Below are 19640 nucleotides of genomic sequence, written 5' to 3' on the forward strand. Positions count from 1 at the left end.
CAATCTATTTACAGCATGTTAAAAGACGTGAATGACCTCAAATAGCTCTAGCCAAATTCCCGCTCATTATTTTCAGCCCATTAATTCAAATAGAAAACAAAATATTCGGCCATAACTACTCGCACAAATTGAGGGAGCATTTAAAACTCCATTAATGCAGATATCTATTCTCTCTCTTTATCTCTACACAACCGATAAAAACAAAATCAACGCTCTGCAACATCGGCCGACGCTCCACCCTCTGCAACATCGGCTCCGACACTCGCTCACCCTCTGCAACATCGGCCGACGCTCGTCGATGGTGACGGAAAACGGGTTGTGCCTATTGGATTGGATTGGTGGAACGATTACATGATTTCTTGTATTATGATGATCCTTCATTTTTTTCTCTCTTCTTCTTCTTCTTCTTCTTCTTCTTTTCTTCTTCTTTTTCATCGGAATTGCTGGTGGTTTTGAGTGTATGAGATTGTTTCAGTGATTGTGAATTTGCTGAGATTTTGGCTCTGGTGAATTCTTATCCAGTATTGTAAATACGACGTTAATTTACAGTTAATACCAATTGTTTCATCGCAATGCATTGTAAATAAAAAGACGATTTACAGTATATTCGTGTACATAAAGTGAAAAAAATTCTCGACATATTTTGGACGTTCTAAAATTATGAAAACAAATAATATCAGTAAATGAAGAATATATTAACAGATTTTATCCATAATGAATTGCCACGAAAATAGAAACTAATTAGCTAAAGTCAACGCTGAAAATTTCCAACTACACGTTAACAATCTTTTTAAATCGGTTAGATTAAAAAAAAAATTAAAAAAACTGTCTAATTCAATTAGCGGGCGTAATAAATAAGGGAAAAAGTGTAAAACTAATTCAATTAATAAGATGCCACGTAAGCAAGATGGCTATTAACGGGAAATTAACGAAAGGTTGGCTAAAACCAAATTTCTAGTGTTTAAGATGGCTACGTAGCCAATTATTTGTAATTATTATGATAATATAACCTTATTTGGACGTTTTTAGCATTCCATTTATGTCATTGGACTCTAACAACCTATTTACAATTATTAACGAATATTTACAACTATTAATGTCTTCTTGGTTTTGTTAACAAAATCTCGTGAATATTCTTTTAAAATTTACCAAATATTGACTATATGACAAGATTTGAGTTCTCATAACTACATATATAGAGAACCCTCAAAACTAAACTAAGTAAACAACAATGATTATAGAAATACTAACTCCGTTTTGTTTTTAGGGAAAATAACACATATATACCCCGTGTTTTAGTGAAATGTCGAGTTTAACCTTTGGTTTTCAAAAATGTCGAGTTCATACCTTCTGTTTAACTAAAATGACGAAATTATACCCTCTGTTTAACTAAAATAACGCAATTATACCTTGAAATAGATAACTGTATCACAAATCTCTCTTTCATTGATATTAACTCTTATATAAGAAAAATCGAATCAAATCAAAACCAGTACCCTAATTTTCAAATTCCCAATTTTGAAATAATATTAGCCTTGAATTGAAATTAAATAATAAAATTCATATCTCCCAATAGATTATTTTATTCCGTGTTCGAATTGCAACTCTAAATCCTTGATTATATGTTCGAATTTGTGATTTTGATGACTATCAACTGTCGATTTTTACCCATTTGCATCTTTTTGTGTTTTTCACGACTAAGAGACTGCTGTTTATTTTTTAGTTTTTAAATAAATTACATATATGGCGTGAATGAATAAAGATAATTGGTGTTTATATATAAATATTACAGTCAACGTTAATGAAAATTAAATAAAAAGAAGATTCGTGGTGCTGTTGTCTATTTCAGGGTATAATTACGTCATTTTAGTTAAACAAATGGTATAATTTCGTCATTTTAGTTAAACAGAGGATATGAACTTGACATTTTTGAAAACCAAAGGTTAAACTCGACATTTCACTAAAACACATGGTATATTTGTGTCATTTTCCCTTGTTTTTATCATTTTTATTTTTTGCGTGACCCGAACTCTATCTCCTAATTGGAGGTTTACTAAACTAGCCTTTTTGTCATCTATTTCTCCATATAACACGTGTAGCTTTCTATAGACAGAAAAATAAATATATTGGCGATATTGGGAGTTAATCTCATTTCTTCAGAAAACGTACTCTACTGCAGTGCTAAAGAAAATAAAAAAATAAAAATCATTGATTTCCTCTTTGGTTCAGCACTTGCTTATGTACAACAAGCACTCAAAGAATCCAAATTACAACACTCTATGCCGTTATATTCGATACAACTATATTAGGATAATGAGAGACTATAAGCAACATCAATAGCCAGATTCACAGACTTGAAAAGATAATGGAAACTGAAATGTGCTCTTTGTGCAAGCAAGTTCTGGCTATAGTTCATCATGTTCTGCAACTCCCAGTTCACCTGCGAAAAATCGGAAAAGAGAAACTTGAACACATACTTTCACAACAATGAAACAGAATAATTACACAAAACGATGTCTTTACTTGAGCAAACAAAAGTTTTTTTTTGTTTTTTTTTTTTCTAAATTACCTTCGTGTTTGTTTTTGCCAAAGAAAAATGCTATCTCTCTCTGGGCCGATTCAGGGGAATCGGAGCCATGGACGCAGTTCTTTTCTGTGTCCGTCCCACACATTGCTCTAACACTGGAACAAAAGGTTTAATCTCATAGAGAAAGTTCTTTGATTGACCAACTGACATTATCATCATTATTCAAAATATAGTGTGACACCATGTCAAAAATGTCACGGAGTTTCATCTCAAAATCAATTCACAATTAGTGAAGTAACTCGCGACCTTGAAATGGTTCTCTCATTCTTTTTAACAATGTGTGGTCCTTAACATTCCCATTCAAGCTGGTGACTCTTTTCTGTTCATTCATCTTGAGCCGGATCCTATTATTTTTGTTTTTGGCGCTGTTTGAGCTTTGTAAGCTCTGACACCATTCGAGTTGTTGATTTTCGGTGATCCAAATGGGTTTGATCAGATCCCCGTTATTTTTTTTCTTCGTCTTGAATTTTCTATGCACTTCCATGTGTACTAACTACAAATTCGGTTTGGCAAGAATAAACCTAACTCGAAGGAATACTCGAACGAATTCGGTCTGGCTGAACTTCATTTAGTGTAACTGACTACAAAAGCGTGGTTTAGTTCCCACTGGAAAACTAGACAGACTTCGAAGAAGAGTTAGTTGTCACTAAAGGTGGGTATTTGTCGATTAATTTACATTCTAACTGGTTAAAATTAGGGTCCGTTAGGAATATAGCCGGCTTAAACGTTTGACATTGCTAAATAGTCAACGTTTTGTAAATCTTAGGTAAATAACCATTTTCAAGTATTTACGGACGTAAATCTTAGATAAATAGTCATCTCCATATATTAGGCCACGTTATTATTTACGGCTATTTACCTAAGATTTCCCAAACGTTAGCTATTTAGCAATGTCAAACGTTTAAATTGACTATTTTCCTAATTTTCTGTTAAAGTTAACCAAAGGGTTAATGTAAGCCAATTATAATATGGTTAACCAACCACCAGAAAAAAAAAAAAAAATACTGAAACTAATGGTGAATTAGTTAACCGTTCTAAAAAACACAGTTAACCGGTTAAATCTGTAACCGTTTTGAACAGGTAAAGGCCGTCTTACTATTATCTAATGCTAATAGGTGCTCGGTGGTTAGAGAGCTGCAATTTTTTTTTAATTGCTGAATCAATAACAAAAGAGAACCTGTGAGGGTGAGAAATCTTTGCCTTCCTTGCATCCGTGGGCCCAATCAGCGACCGCCAATCGGAAACCGCGTTTTCCTTGTCCAGAACCATAACCATCACTTGCCCACTGAAAAACCATGATCAAAATAACAGCCTCAACATGCTTTGAGGAGATCTGATATCAATTGCGTTACCTTGTCATGTATTTGACGAGGCCTTGGAAGAAGCTTTTGGAAGAGTGCTCGGCGTAGAAGCTCTGAACTTTGTAGATATCGAGTCTAAGTGTCGTTTCCTTGGAAATGACAAAACCGGACTCCGAAATCATACTCTTGATCTTCTCGCTATAGTTACCCAACAACCCGTCGGGTTTTATTATGGCTAACGTTTCTTCTCGCTCTCTGCTCGCATTCATTTTCAATGGTCTTTGAGAAACAAGACAGTACTACTATATATGGCATTACTACTACCAACTGAAATACCAAACCCAATTTATAAATAATAAAAAAAGTGAGATAAACGTACCCGTAAGAGAAGTGAAGAGAAGCCAGTAAGAATATTAGTAATAATGAGAGTATAATTTTTTGAGGAACTTCGCAGATCGCCATCTTGGTAAAGCGAAATTGCTGTAATAATCTTTATAGGTCCGCTGGGTGTTTTTTTTTTTTGTAAGAGCTCTAGTCTATCTGGGTTTATGCGTACTTATAAGAGCACAAAGTGAGTTTTGGGTTTAGACTTTGTCACTTCGGTCTTTCTGGGTCTTTGACAGTTTAGTCTCCGCTTGTGTTTACTTTAGCTTTGTCCCCCAACCAATGAATCTAAACGACAATGTCCAACCCCCTAATAAATATTATAGAAAAGAAAGTCCTCAAATGTATAATTTCCTTATATAAGAGAAATTTGTGAATATATGACTAAAATTATTATAACCTTATCAACTAAAATATCCATAAAAATCAATACTAACTGAAAATTTTATGATCCAAATTAGTCAGATTGAAAAAAAAAAAAATTGAAAAAAAAAGTCCAACTATTGTGACAGTCGTGGCATGTCGGAATGTGTTACGGGATAAATTAGTCAGACTCCGACCTGGCTAGTCGGACTACCGAGCAGAAATACGAATCCAGCACCGAGCTCAGGTTAAGTAAACCCAAGGGTCATCCATTGAAAAGGAACGAACCGTTCATAAGTTAAGAACGCAACCCACCGATCAGAACTTCGAAGAGAAGAGAAGAACGTGGGTCAAAGACTAGTCAAAACTAATAGAAAACATGTTTCAAGCTCTAAAACGCACACCTCGACGGTTCAGAAACCGCACGAGGAGCATTAACCACCCACCTCCGAGAGAGGCGAAAGGCAGTTACCCATAACCGTCCAGAACGTGGGATTGATCACCCCACGTTCCTCAAAATAACCGTCAAAGACACGACCAGATGAGTATAAATAGAGGCAGCAGCACAGAACGAGACACAGACTTTTTTACGCACTTTCTTTCACTTAAAATCTCTAGAAAACATCGCTCTCTTGTATTAGATTCGTCTGTATAAAGAGAAAGTCTTGCCTAAATCACCTCTGTACTCGGAGGCCTTGTACTCGGAGTCAGTATATTTTCGTGAGATATTGTTGTACTAATTTTACAGGTCAACAGTTGGCGCTAGAAGGAGGGGGAACAGCTGAAGAATATGGCTAGTTCGTCCGCACCCGTGAACGCTGTCTCTAACCAGGAGACGGAGATAGAGCACCATAACCGCACCCTGCCTCTCACCTCGGAAGAAATAGCTGAACTCCTTCCGGAACCCAGCCTCGAAGAACAATTTAGACAGATGCAAGAGCGTCTCTCGGTCTTAGAGGCAAATAACAGGGACTTGAAGAGAAGGTTACAGGCAAAGAGGGTCACACTGCGAAGCGCGATAGTGATCCCAGATGAAGAACCCTCGCACCGATCAGGAAAGGAACCCATCGGACAAGATCCGCAGGTTAAGAAACCGCGGAAACATGCCAGAGATCGGTATGAGAGGATGGAAGATGTTTCTGAGTCCGAGAAGGAGCAGTACAGTCAGGAAAAGATTCCTGATCGGTACCAGCCCAGCATGGACAAAGGACATTCAAGCACTTTCAGGCACAGCTTAGAAAGCTCGGAGACCGAAGACAGTGCAAGCACCAACAAAACAAACCTTAGAAGGTTGGAACGTCGGATTGAAGAGGTAGCTCTAGGTCAGAAGGAGTCTGTTCCGAAGGTTGGAGAAGCTATCTCCCCGTTCACGGCCCGCGTGTTAGAACACCCGTTGCCTGATCGGTTTAGGATGCCAAGCATCCCAGTATACGACGGAAAGACCGACCCGGGAGACCATATAGACACCTTTTCCTCTTGGATGCTGCTGCAAGGAGCCGGACCAGAAGTTATGTGCAGAGCCTTCTCTATCACTTTGACTGGCTCAGCCAAAAGATGGTACAGAAAACTAAAGCCAAACTCCATAGGATCCTGGAAACAGCTGTCTAGAAAATTCATGGAACAGTTTGTCGGTTCCAGTTCAGGGAAAACTCCCAAAGAAAGACTGCTGGCGGTAAGACAAGCCCATGACGAGTCTTTAAAAGATTTTATTAATCGATACTCGGAACAAGCACTTCAGGTTGATGATCTGAACGAAGACTTTAAGCTCTTCGGGATCTCTTCCGGCGTCCGAACAGAATCAGAATTCTGGTGGTCTCTTCAGAAGACTAGTCCAAAGGACTACAACGATTTCTTGAAGAGAGCTCAGAAATATATCAACGCGGAGGAAGCAAGGCTGGCGGCAAGAAAAGCAAAGCCGCCGAAGAGCTACCGAGAAGAGCATAGGGAACGACATTCTGAGGACCACCGCCCACCAAAGAAGAGCCGGTCAGGAGCAGGACCTCTGAAACCCTTTTCCAGTAAGTTCGATAAATATCATAAGCTCAATGCACCGATAGAGGAGATATTTAGTCTTACACAGGACAAGGAAGATTTCCCTAAGCCGAAGCCGATCAAGAAAGATATCTCGAAGAGAGATAAAACAAAATATTGCGCTTTCCATGCGGACATCGGTCACCGTACTGCCGACTGTTTCAACCTCAAAGAGGCCATAGAAGCTCTAATCCGAAGAGGAGCGTTGAAGAAGTTCAAGGCCGAGCAAGGGGAGCAAGAGGAGCAGAGAGGTGAGGCATATGCCGAAATCTCACTCATAGTCGGAGGACCACATGTGGGAGGAACTTCAAGGAGCGCTCAAAAAAGCTATGTAAGGGAAGCCTACGCAGGACCCCGGCAGATCTTGTTTACAGCCGAGCAGAGGCCTAACAAGATAGCCAGGTCTAGCTCGGAGCCTATTACCTTTACAGCAGATGATGCTCGGTGGGTGATGTATCCTCACAACGATCCATTGGTCATTTCGGCCTTAATCGGCAACAGGAACGTACACCGGATTTTGGTGGACACTGGAAGCGCTGTTGACGTACTCTATGAAGACACATTCAACAAAATGGGTCTTAAGCAAGACACGTTGGCTCCTTCCCCTGAGAATCTCTATGGCTTCACGGGAGACTCAATCCAGCCCAAGGGATTAGTCTCACTCCCAATAACTGTGGGAGAAAACCCGAGGAGTAAAACCATCAACACAACATGGATAGTGGTCCCCGGAAAATCTTCATTCAATGCGATCATTGGCAGGCCCACCTTGCAGTCCCTCGGGGCCGTTGCGTCGGTGGAGTATTTGAAGATGAAGTTCCCTACCGAGCACGGGATAGGTGAAGTAGTCGGAACTCAGGCTATCGCAAGAAGCTGCTATGCGAACTATCTCAAAGAGAGTCAGGACAAAGATGTTCACAAGGTTATGATGATCGATCCAGACTTTGACCCACGCCTCCCGAGCCGAGAAGAAATTGGCCCAGGAGACGAAGTCGAGGAAGTCGCCCCAGATCCAGAGCAACCTGAAAAGAAGCTCAAGATTGGAAAGTATCTTGAATCAGGTACCAAAAGTAACTTAATTACTCTCCTATCTAATAGTTTAGATATATTTGCTTGGTCGCAGTCCGACATGACAGGGATAGATCCTCAAATAGCGTGTCATAGGTTAAATATAGATCCTAAAGAAAAACCTATCAGACAGAAAAGAAGAGCTTTAAACTCCGAAAGGTATACTGCTCTGAAGGAAGAAGTAAACAAACTGATTTCTAACGGATCAATAAAAGAAACTAAATATCCTAAGTGGGTAGCCAACCCCGTCTTGGTCAAGAAACCCAACGGGAAATAGAGAACTTGTGTGGATTTTACAGATCTGAACAAGGCTTGCCCAAAGGATAGTTTTCCTATGCCGAGAATTGATCAGTTAGTAGACGCCACGGCAGGTCATGAAATCCTAAGTTTTATGGATGCTTACTCTGGCTACAATCAAATCCCTATGTACGGTCCCGACCAGGACCACACAGCATTCATAACTGATCGGGGGCTATACTGTTATACGGTAATGCCTTTCGGGTTAAAAAATGCTGGAGCAACATATCAAAGATTAGTAAATCGAATGTTCGCCGAATTACTCGGGATCACAATGGAAGCATACATTGATGACTTGTTAGTTAAGAGCCGAAAAATAGTTGAACATACTAATGATCTTAGAAGATCATTCGAACTATTAAGGCAATATCGCATGAAATTAAATCCTCTAAAATGTACATTTGGTGTGTCCGCAGGAAAATTCTTGGGTTTCACCGTTCATGAACGAGGCATTGAAGTGAATCCAGAGAAGATCACAGCCCTATGGAACATGAGACCACCACGAAACATCAAAGAGGTGCAAAAATTGACGGGATGCATAGCTGCACTAAGTCGCTTTATCTCTCGGTCTACCGACCGAAGTATTCATTTCTTCAATATACTCAGAGGCTCCAAGGAATTTGAATGGACCAAGCAGTGCGATGAGAGCTTCGAATCTCTAAAGGAACACTTGGCATGGCCTCCGACTTTGAGAAAAGTACAGGAGGGAGAGCCCCTGGAGATCTACCTAGCCGTCTCGGAACATGCAGTAAGCTCAGCACTAATCAAGAATGAGGGGAAACACCAAGTCCCGGTCTATTATACTTCGCGGCGTCTTAACGAGGCAGAAGGAAGATACCCGGAACTCGAAAAGCTAGCTTTCGCCCTCATCGCTGCTTCTCGGAAGCTAAAACACTACTTCCTTGCACATCCGATTACAGTCCTCACCAATTTCCCACTGCGCCAGGTGCTGCAAAAGCCTGACGTATCCGGAAGGCTAATGAAATGGTCAATTGAGTTGACACAATATGATATACATTTCAGCCCCCGACCAGCAATTAAAGGACAAGCAGTCGCCGACTTCATTGCAGAGTTCACATACAGGCCAGTCGAATTCCCGATTTGGGACATGTATGTAGACGGAGCAGTCAACGAAAAGGGGTCCGGGGTCGGAATTGCGCTATCCAGTCCAGAAGAAGACAAGGTAAAATTCGCTTTAAAATTCAATTTTAATACTTCAAACAATGAAGCCGAGTACGAAGCTATGATACATGGGCTGCAAATAGCAAAAGATTTAGAAATCAAAAAGCTCAAAGTATATTCGGATTCTCAGTTAATTGTTAATCAAATGAAATGTGAATTTCAGGCAAAAGGCGAAAAGATGTCGCTATATGCCGAGAAGGCTAAAAACTTAGCAAACGAATTCGAGCTTTGCGAGATCACCCAAGTCCCAAGAGCCATGAACGTAGAGGCCGACGCATTAGCAAAGCACGCTACTCAAGGATCAGACTCAGAGTCAATCCCAGTGATCAAAATTGGGCAGCCCAGCATCGAGCAGGCCACCCACGTGCTTCATATCGAGCAACGAAAGTCTTGGCAAACTCCAATCAGGAAATACTTGCAGCAGGGAACCCTACCCAACGACAAGAACGAGGCTAGAAGTTTGAAGTTCAGAGCCGCCCGATATTTCCTCGAAGGTCAGAATCTCTACAAAAGGGGATTTTCCCAAGCTCTACTCAAATGCCTAGATGAAGACGAGGCCGAGTACGCTCTCAAAGAAATCCATGAAGGGATATGCGGAAGTCACATCGGATGCGAAGCATTGGCGCAAAAGATCATCCGACAAGGACTCTACTGGCCAACATTAAAGACCGATGCACGGCACATGACGCAAAGATGCGTCAAGTGTCAGAAGTTCTCAAACATCCCAAGGCTTCCACCTAATCCGCTCATCACCCTCTCATGCCCGATCCCATTCGCAGAGTGGGGAATAGACCTAATCGGAGCTTTGCCAGCAGGCCGAGGAGGATGCAGGTATGCGATTGTAGCCATCGACTATTTTTCAAAATGGGTTGAAGCCGAACCCTTAAATAAAATAACGGCCCATGCAATTGAGAAATTCGTATGGAAAAATATCATTACTCGTTTTGGAATACCAGTCAAAATTGTATCCGACCACGGAACCCAATTCGACTGCGATTCCTTCAAAAGCTTTTGTGAAAAATATGGCATTAACAAAGTTTTTTCTACACCAGTCAGACCACAATCCAATGGATTGGTGGAGGCCGTCAACAAAACAATAAAACACGGCCTGAAAACAAAGTTAGACGAGCAAAAATCAGAATGGGTGGATATGCTTCAAGAAGTCCTCTGGTCATACAGGACCACCGAGCACTCCGCAACTGGCGAAACACCTTTCTCCCTCGCATACGGTTCCGACGCGGCCATACCAACCGACGTCTTAATACCAACAATGAGATGAGAAAATTACTCAACAAAGGTAAACAACGACATGCTTGAAATTAGTCTAGACCTGTTAGAAGAAAAAAGAGAAAACGCCAGATTAAGAAATCTAGCTAACCAGCAAAAGGTTTCTCGGTATTTCAACAGGAGAGTCCGACCAAGGTCATTCAAAGTCGGCGACAAAGTCCTCAGAAGAGTTTTTCTCAACACCAAAATCCACCAGGAAGGAGCCTTCAACGCAAACTGGGAGGGACCCTACATCATCCGAGAAGATTTCGGAAACGGGGCCTACCGACTACAACAGTTGAGCGGCGATATGGAGAAAAACCCCTGGAACGCTGAGCACCTTCGCCAATTTTACGTTTGACTTGCTTATTTGTTAATCTTTCAAAAAGCGGATTGGTCGCATGTATCGCGTTTACATTTTCAAAAAGCGGCTTGGTCGCATGAACTATGTTTACTTGTTAAAATTTCGAAAAGAGGCTTGGTCGCACGTACTTACGATTCCAAGTAATTTTCTATCTTTCAATTTTCTACTCGGAGTTTCGAGTAATCACGTGCTTATAATTTCAAGTATTTGTTCATCTTTCTTTCCTCTGCCCGTAATTACTTACGTATCGCATTATGTATTACTTATCATAAATTATCTTTCAAAAATTTCGACAAAGTAAACTGGGCGGCTAGATAACTAACAGACAGTTTTTAGAAAATATACCTAGTAATAGTAATACTTTACTTTACCAAAAATTTTGAAACTAAATTTACACAAAATATAGATCCGACTAAGGATCATTTGTTCAAATCCCGAAAGGGAAAAAACGAAAATTACATAATCCGACCTCGGATCAATTGTTCAAAACCCAAGCGGGTTAGCAGAAATAAAATAATTATAATAAAACAACAACTATAAATTCTACTCCTGGTCGCCTTCTTCGCTAGCCCTTGACTCCGAGTCGAGATCGAGATCCGTCGCATCCAGAGTAGGATTCTTCGGACCAAGAAGCCGAACAGCCTCAGTCATCCCAGCGGTATAGAGATCATCGCGCATATCACGATAATCGTCGGAAGCTTTGTACTCTTCCACCGCAGCTAGACGAGCAGCCTCGAGGTCTTCTCGGAACTTTCGGGTTAACTCAGACCTAACCTTGGCTGTCTCTTCCCTGGCAACATCTCTCTCCTTGAGAAATCGATCATTCCTTTGTCTCAAGGAGGTGAGCTCGGAGCCTAGCAGTCCGACTAGCCCGGTCATACTGACAAAATTCTGCAACGATCAAACGATCAGTCACAATGAGTTATCAAAAGGGAAGAGGTACCGACTAGACGAGTCAAAACTTACCGAAATCGCCAAGTCAGTGGCCTGGTTAAGCCTCTCCAAAGGCTCGAGCCTGAGAACCTCCTGAGCCTTCTCGGCAGGGAAACGCTCGCGGAAGAAAGAAACGACCGAAGCCAAAGGATCGGAGGCAGAGGAAGGCTCGGCCAGACCCTTAACGGGAGAAGAGCTCAGAGGCTCCGAGACCTTCGAAATCGACGAGGACGCCCGCTTGCCGGCCGTCGAAGCCTTAGAAGCCTTGACGCGTTTCGGATTGGGAGGGATCAGCTCGGGAGCGGATTTCTTTTTTGCCATCTGGGCGATCTCTGTTAAGAAACAAAAATGAAAATGAGAAAAGAGCATATGTAAGCTGAGAAAGGACAGGTAAAATACTTACTTGAATAAGGGTAATAATAATATTGGTCGAGCAGGTCCGGGTCCGATAACAAAAACGTCGACCGATCAGCCTCTGAAAGATCAAAGATTTCCGAGTGAAGTGGTCGCTCCTCCTCGGAATATTGCGGAAGGGGACCTGAAACCAAACATAAAACATATAAAAACCCAGAACAAAAGCCCGGCTCAGATTATCAAGCAAGAATTCGGGACCAAAATCACACCCAATTCCGAGAACGAAGCCCTTATGGGGCACCTTTCATAAGAAGCGTTCCCTTCGACCCAAAAGAAATGATCTTTCCAATTTTTCTGGCTGGTCGGCAGGCGAGTAACCACCTTAGAATGATCGTCATTAGCCCGAGCATAATAGTAACCATGCTGCCCTGGGGCCAACTTAAACGAGTAGTATTGTGAGAAATCTTGCAAAGTGACAGGGCGGTCATAAATTTTCGCCCACAGCACGGCCATCCCGACGAAAATTTTATACACATTGGGAACGAGCTGGGTAGGAGAACAACCCAGGTCGGAAACGAACTGGGAAATGAGAGGATGCATTGGCAACCCTCCGATCACGTTCAAAATAGCCCTATTGAACGCAATCTTTCCAACAGGAGGTTGATCGGCTCTCTCGTGTTCCAAAGGTGCCGAGAGGATAATTCCATCAGCTATCTCAAATTCCTCCATCAACCCTTGTAGATATTTCTCGGTAACCCGAGAAGTCCAAACCTTGGCCGAAAACTGGCCCTCTTTCCGTTCAAAGATCAGAGCCTCTTCCTCTTCCTCTGGAAGATCAACCCCAAAGGTCCTCCCACTTGGACCCGGAATGCCTTGAGAACAGCCCTCTCCTCGGTCTTGCGAAAGAGAAAGGCTTGTCGTATCACGAGACTCCGACCCGCTCTCCCTCGAGGAATCGGACGAGGACGTTATCTCCACGACCATAGTGTCCCTACACGACAGGGAAGACGAGTCAAAAACCTTTTTCTCGTTATCAACCCCCTCGGACTCAGGATTGGGAGGCACGCATGATTCATCGTATGCCATTACAGGACGGTCCCATCCGATCTCTGGGACATGATACCACACAGGACTTCTGAGGAAAGGAAACTTGGACCCATCCAACAAGGTAACACTATCGGGATCAGGTTCCGATCGCCGAACGACGCGAGGATCGAAGCTTAGATCAGGACGCGCAAGTCCACCCATAGCCCTAATGAAGTTGAGAAACTAAGATTCCTAAAGTCCGAAGGGTCCGAATACAATAAATAAAGAAGATATCGATTGCCGAACAACGATCTCAAAACAAAAGGAAGGTATCAAAACAATAAAAAGAAAAGAACAGACCTTACCCGCAAGATTGAAGATCGGAAGATCCGAGCAAAAACGAAAAAGCCAAGAGAACAATCTGAATAAGCAGGTCAAGCCGAGAACGCTCTGAGACCAGAATTTAGAAGAAAAAGCGAAATGAATCCAAAAGTTGAGGAAAGGCCTTATATAAAGACTTCATGAACGGTGAAGATTAAGCTTGTCCAGGAAGCCAAACACATCTGACCGTCGAAGCAAAAGACGCTACGGTTCAGAAAGGCCCGATGACAAACGACGTCGTCCTGTAAAAAGAAAGAATGAAGAATTCTACTCGGATCATCCCGAGACGAGTAAGCAAAGATGAACACGGTCACGAAGCAAACCGAAATAGTTCCTTACCATTTTTGCTAAAGAAAAAACTAAGAAACTGGAGGGCAGCTGTTACGGGATAAATTAGTCAGACTCCGACCTGGCTAGTCGGACTACCGAGCAGAAATACGAATCCAGCACCGAGCTCAGGTTAAGTAAACCCAAGGGTCATCCATTGAAAAGGAACGAACCGTTCATAAGTTAAGAACGCAACCCACCGATCAGAACTTCGAAGAGAAGAGAAGAACGTGGGTCAAAGACTAGTCAAAACTAATAGAAAACATGTTTCAAGCTCTAAAACGCACACCTCGACGGTTCAGAAACCGCACGAGGAGCATTAACCACCCACCTCCGAGAGAGGCGAAAGGCAGTTACCCATAACCGTCCAGAACGTGAGATTGATCACCCCACGTTCCTCAAAATAACCGTCAAAGACACGACCAGATGAGTATAAATAGAGGCAGCAGCACAGAACGAGACACGGACTTTTTTACGCACTTTCTTTCACTTAAAATCTCTAGAAAACATCGCTCTCTTGTATTAGATTCGTCTGTATAAAGAGAAAGTCTTGCCTAAATCACCTCTGTACTCGGAGGCCTTGTACTCGGAGTCAGTATATTTTCGTGAGATATTGTTGTACTAATTTTACAGGTCAACAGAATGATTTTTTGGTCTTCAATGATATTTGGATCCAATCTATAATGCATTTGAGATATGAACTTGATATAGTGTGTATTAGTTTTTTTTTTTTTTTTCCTTTCTTTTTCTTGAAAGGATGTGTATATTAGTTACATATTCACAAATGCTTCTTTATTGATGATAATAAATAGACGTTCTCTTTCTCTTTTAAATTTATCTCCAAATATCTCCGATGAGTTTTTTTTTTTCTTTCAAATTTTTTACAATACTGTACGTGTCGTCAAATAATAAAGTGTACATGTTGTATAAGTATTGATCACACACAAAGAACTCGTTCTATTATTCACTTAAAATAACTAGAATAATTTATGTAGTAAAATAATAAAAACGGAGATTTTGTCGCTTGAAATGAAATCGAATAATGAAAATTAAATTGCGAAAAGCGATGTATAACAATAATGAGTAGCCCGTATGTGTCGTCAACGTGTCGCGTCCTCAGCAACGCGGCCGTCACATGAGTATTTTTATAGTGAGAGAGAGGTCGGTTTCTCTACGTTAAAAGAACTTACCCACTATCCTTTCCCGCGGTATTTGGCCGCCAGTATTTTTTACCGTCCAATTTGCAAAATTAGAAGCATCACATCTCTTGTTCTACTCTTCCCCGCCTTGTGACTATAAAGAAAAAGTCAATTCATAACATTTTCTCAAAAAGTCATTGTCGTTGTTTGTGTTCATCTGCACTGTCGTTCGGCACTTTCAAAATCGTCGTTTTTCAGCGTGTCATACATTATTCACCTGGAACCCCGACATAATCTTCCAATTTCCTTGCATCTCATCGGCTGTCAGAGTAGACAACACTCGAGGTTATAGAAAACGAATTTCACCAACAAACATAGCCGTTTAACAATATAATCTTCCGCAACAAATCCGTTGACATGCCACGTAATATTATTATATATGAACAAACAGAAACACTCTTAGAATGGTCAAGCACAGAGTTCATAGCAGCAGTTGAGGCAGCCACAGCAGGCGAGGCCAGTGCAGAGCTGAGCCAAGAGGACTCCAACGCTGTTGTTCATGTGAGAGCAGCAGCGCAAGAAGCACATGCAGCAGAGACGGTTCACCATTTGCCCGAACGCGTTCGACGCCGCCTTCATCAGTATGTCCGCCGGAGTGTCTGTCACCTTCGGCTCCTCGCTCACCGACGCCTTGTTCAGCGCCGTCGCCAACGCGTCTCCGAACCCGATCCCGAGGCTCCCCAGGAACAAACTCTTCTCTCTCCCCCTCTCTCTGTCTCTCTCCGTGCTCGACACCATCCGGTTCCACTGCTTCAGTTTGTTGTCGTCCTATAGTCGAGTAGCGAAATTCGGAAAATTTGTTTTAGAGATAACAATCACACGGTAATATACGAAAAACGTGAATATCCGATTTGTTGGATCACGGGTTACCAAAACGCTAACACCTTCGTTTACAGATACATGGGTTTGTATGGGCTACTTCTTTATTTGCTAGTTAGTTCTGAAATACAATTCTTTGAATTTTATCTCTGGTGGGAAATATGTAGAAGATCTCGCACCGAAAAACTTACAGCACTTTATTATGGTACACTGTATAGACGAGCTAATTGGTTTCGAGATGTGGCCCATAAATCTCAAAAATGCAGATGGAGGAAAAACATATTTATTTACCATTTTAGATGGGACTGAATCTTGTGCTTTCCTTTCTTGATCGGGCTGGACTAGAAGCGTGAAAGTGTACTCGGATGGTACACCAGTTTGTTTACTGAAATTAGCAACCTGTGTACAGTGAAGACAGTTTGGAAAGTTGTTAGCTCAAGTCCAGAATCACAGTTAGATTCAGGCTAGAGCGCGCTTCATAAGGAACCATACCTTGTCTTCGAGTTCTTTGCTTTGGGTCAACCACGCTTGAGAAGTCTGCATATCAATCTGTCTCCTTGCAAGAACCTGCTCAAAGACCACAATGGGGCAATGTGTTACTACTGAAAACTTCATTTGTACTTGTTAGTATATATGTAGCTCTAGAACCAAATATAACCAGAAAGATCTAGACTTGAATTTTATCCCAAGAGCTGAAACAATACCTTGTTGAGGGGTATATCCTTAGCTTTCAGAGTTTTCAAGTCTACAGTGAACTCGGTCATATCAGCTAATTTACCGCTAAGTTTAACCTCGCTTGGAAGACTACCGTGGTATCTCCCCGACAAGATCAATGGAGTTCGGGATGAAAGGTCTGGAATGTTCAATGGAAAGAGCTGCAGCAATGCACTGAAAGAGTAAGTTTGAGTGAGTAAAAAATGACGTCGCAAATCTTGAAAAACGCCGGCGTACCTCAAGTGAATCAAGATTTTCCAATCCTTTGATGGTTATATTGGAGAGAATAACTGACGAAGCACTTGTGAATAATCTCTGCATCCTGTATTCAATAGCCTCTGAAAGAAATACTAATAATCAGAACTCTCATTTCAACGTTTGGTTAGTTATGGCCTTAAAAAGGAAGACACAAACCTAAATCATATGCGGCGTCATAATAGCCCCTCCCGATTTGCGCTAACATTTGAAGGAAGTAGTGGTTACAAAACGAACCTGGAGATATGTCACCAAACCAAAAAAAACCAAAAATTAATCAATGGTTGTCACCGCGAGGAATAAGATATGTTCGTAAACGGATACAATAAGAGATCAATTACAAGATTATCGGGGCTACCTATGCCAAATGTACATAGGCGAGGACTAGATCGCTCGGCATCTGCAATGTGACGCTTCACGATACTGCAGATCTCTCTTTCATCTTCGACTGATCCATCGGTAACAAGGAAAATGAACGGAATCGAGTTGCTCACATTCATCAGAAGCTTGAACGCCTATGCCCAAAATAGAAAAATACATGAAACTCCTTAACACATAAACCAAAATAATTGAGCTTTGTCTCAAAACTAATTGTATGTATTGCTAAGCTTGTTAATCTTTTCGATGTGGGATCCGTAACAGTTGAGTAAAAAAAGGAGACGTATTGTTGCTAACCTGTTCTAGAGCAAGCAAAATATTAGTACCACCATTAGGGACAAAATTAGTCTCCACCCATTCTGTAGCTTTTAGTATCGTTTCCTCTGTCGCCGGCTCCATCGATGGCGCAAATAAAGTGAACTCTCGGTTAAAAGCTATAATGTTAAAAGTGTCTTTGGGGTCAAGGTTAGAAAGTGATGTGAACAAAGCTCTCTTTGCGCTCTCGAGAGGCCCTCCTCTCATACTTCCACTCGTATCTATGACAAACACGACTTCCTTCTTAAACACCTATCAGAATCAATCAACAAGTACATCTTACACATTTGCAAAAAAAAAAAAAAAAAAGCCCAAACAGAAAGGCCATAAAACCCAGCTCATAAATTGCTGCAAACCTTCCGATTATGGCTTGTTCCGGGGAATAGATACAGGAAAAATGTCTCTCTATCGTCGAAATCCCGGAGAGTCGGAGATTGGGAGAGAATACCGCCAAATAAGTCCGACGAAGAGAGCTGTAAACACAGCAGCAAATTACCATTATTATCATTAACTTTTTATGACCAACTGATTTGAGATCGTATCCAATTTTTCTTTCGAAATCTTACGTTGTATGAGAAACTGAAGTCGACACTTGACCATGCCGGCACATCTGCTTCGTATGAGAGACTTAATTTACCAGCTTGACGTTTTAGACTCTGCAAATACGATACCATGAATGATGAAAAACGAGTTATCAGCATAATTCCTCAGAGTTGAAGAAATTCTTGGGACTGTCTGTATCCTATACCTTGAGAGAATGGCTAGAACTTTTACACAAGACTTCAATGCCGGTACCGGGATTGACACTCAGCGAAATCTTCTCTCGCTTTGAGATTTTCTTCCCAAGAGGATTCACATACCAAGGAAAACTAAACGGAACGCAGATCACGAATTGGTCGATTTCGAACACAATTCTCTGCGACCATGTGGCTTTAATGGAAACAAAAGACCCTCCTTCTACCTGAATTTTAAGTTTGACCAAAAATATTTAATTCCATATAACTTGGGAGTCCTCAGAAAAAAAAGAAAAAAAAGGAAAAAAAAAGAGAGGGAGAGTAAAAAAAGAAGAAGAAGCAGCAATAACCACCTGTGGAATTTTGAAGGTGTAAATTTGGCCTTTGAGAAGAAGACCATCCTGAGCCTTGACAGCTTTCTCAACGTTTTCAATTTCTTCCCTTCCGATCATCTGATTCCGGTACGATCTTCCGGTGATTTCGACCTCGACACCTAGAAGTGAACCCTGTTAGAACATCATATGCCTTCTTGAGAACTCAAAACACAAATCCGTTGTCTAAAACGCGCACAACAACTACCACAACGATACACCATTTTCGCTAACATAATTCTACAATCAGAAAAGTCTTTCCCGATCAAAGACGGTGATTACTTCAACCTAATCAAGCAATTAGGCTCTCTCTCTCACCTTCTCTCCCATGGGAACGGCGAAACGGCAATCGACGGTCCTGGAGGCCATGACGCAGTGCACGCGCCACGTGGCGGAGACGGAGACGAATGCGGCGTCGAGGTGAGCGTCGATCTCGGCGGCGACGGAATGCATTTGGAGCGGCACGAGCGCCGGCGGGTCGCACCGGCCGTGGACGTACGGCTGGTAGCTCGGAACGTCGGGATTGTCGACGATCGCCGGCTCCGGAACGACGGCGTACGCCATCGGCGCCGTCGGCATGTACTCCTCCACTGCCTCCGCCGTCGGAAACGACGCGGAGGCCGTCGAGGTCGACCTCGTCATGGTTTGGGGCTCCGAGAGGGACAGGGAAGGACGGAGCTCCTTTCCGTAGTATATCCGCTTCGAGAGCTGGACGCCGAGGTCCACGCAGCTGGAGAATTCTGCCGCCATTGGAGACGACGATCGAAGCTCTCGGAGTGTGAAGGTGAGAGGTTTTGGATTTTCGTGTCGTGGAAAAGGAAAGCAGGTGACTCAGCCGGAGAATTTGGCCGCCATTGAAGACGACAATCGGAGGTCGAAGTGTGAAAGGAGAGAGAGAGAGAGAGAGAGAGAGAGGCCTTTTAGCTTTTTGTGTTATGAGGAAAGAAAGAAAGGTGGTGACCGTTGAGTGGCGTTGATGATTATTGTCAATGCA

General features: G+C 42.1%; 2 protein-coding genes across 2 annotated transcripts; both read right to left on the reverse strand.

Annotated features, from left to right (window-relative positions):
• Positions 1 to 2192: 2192 nt before the first annotated feature.
• LOC149385648 (Nucleoside diphosphate kinase family protein) lies at positions 2193 to 4549 on the reverse strand. The gene is made up of 5 exons (XM_089626096.1): positions 4268 to 4549; positions 3940 to 4143; positions 3765 to 3872; positions 2570 to 2682; positions 2193 to 2440 (listed from the first exon to the last, which is right to left on the reverse strand). Exons 1-5 carry the CDS (start codon positions 4348 to 4350, stop codon positions 2406 to 2408), a joined length of 543 nt encoding a protein of 180 aa, XP_089482222.1. The 5' UTR covers positions 4351 to 4549; the 3' UTR covers positions 2193 to 2405.
• A 10753-nt stretch (positions 4550 to 15302) lies between these two features.
• On the reverse strand, positions 15303 to 19640 carry LOC149385649 (uncharacterized). The gene is made up of 13 exons (XM_089625682.1): positions 18965 to 19640; positions 18629 to 18781; positions 18290 to 18502; positions 18108 to 18197; positions 17898 to 18014; positions 17524 to 17793; positions 17207 to 17363; positions 17008 to 17085; positions 16831 to 16931; positions 16584 to 16754; positions 16372 to 16446; positions 16171 to 16278; positions 15303 to 15828 (listed from the first exon to the last, which is right to left on the reverse strand). Exons 1-13 carry the CDS (start codon positions 19394 to 19396, stop codon positions 15469 to 15471), a joined length of 2325 nt encoding a protein of 774 aa, XP_089481808.1. The 5' UTR covers positions 19397 to 19640; the 3' UTR covers positions 15303 to 15468.

The sequence above is a fragment of the Urtica dioica genome, chromosome 9 (assembly GCF_054948205.1).
Source record: "Urtica dioica subsp. dioica isolate 48M chromosome 9, U.dioica_male_clone48M_v1_H2, whole genome shotgun sequence".
Taxonomy (NCBI): Eukaryota; Viridiplantae; Streptophyta; class Magnoliopsida; order Rosales; family Urticaceae; genus Urtica; species Urtica dioica.

Bases quoted from the DNA above. Each gene is read 5' to 3' on its own strand.
- LOC149385648 (XM_089626096.1), bottom strand. From the start codon at position 4,350: ATGGCGATCTGCGAAGTTCCTCAAAAAATTATACTCTCATTATTACTA. The intron at 3,873-3,939 runs GTAACGCAATTG...ATGGTTTTTCAG, and splicing joins CTCGTCAAATACATGACAAG to TGGGCAAGTGATGGTTATGG. The intron at 2,683-3,764 runs GTTCTCTTTTGT...CTTTTGTTCCAG, and splicing joins AAGATTTCTCACCCTCACAG to TGTTAGAGCAATGTGTGGGA.
- LOC149385649 (XM_089625682.1), bottom strand. From the start codon at position 19,396: ATGGCGGCAGAATTCTCCAGCTGCGTGGACCTCGGCGTCCAGCTCTCG. The intron at 16,932-17,007 runs GTTTGTGTCTTC...TATTTCTTTCAG, and splicing joins TGACGCCGCATATGATTTAG to AGGCTATTGAATACAGGATG. The intron at 16,279-16,371 runs GTATGGTTCCTT...CACTGTACACAG, and splicing joins GCAAAGAACTCGAAGACAAG to GTTGCTAATTTCAGTAAACA.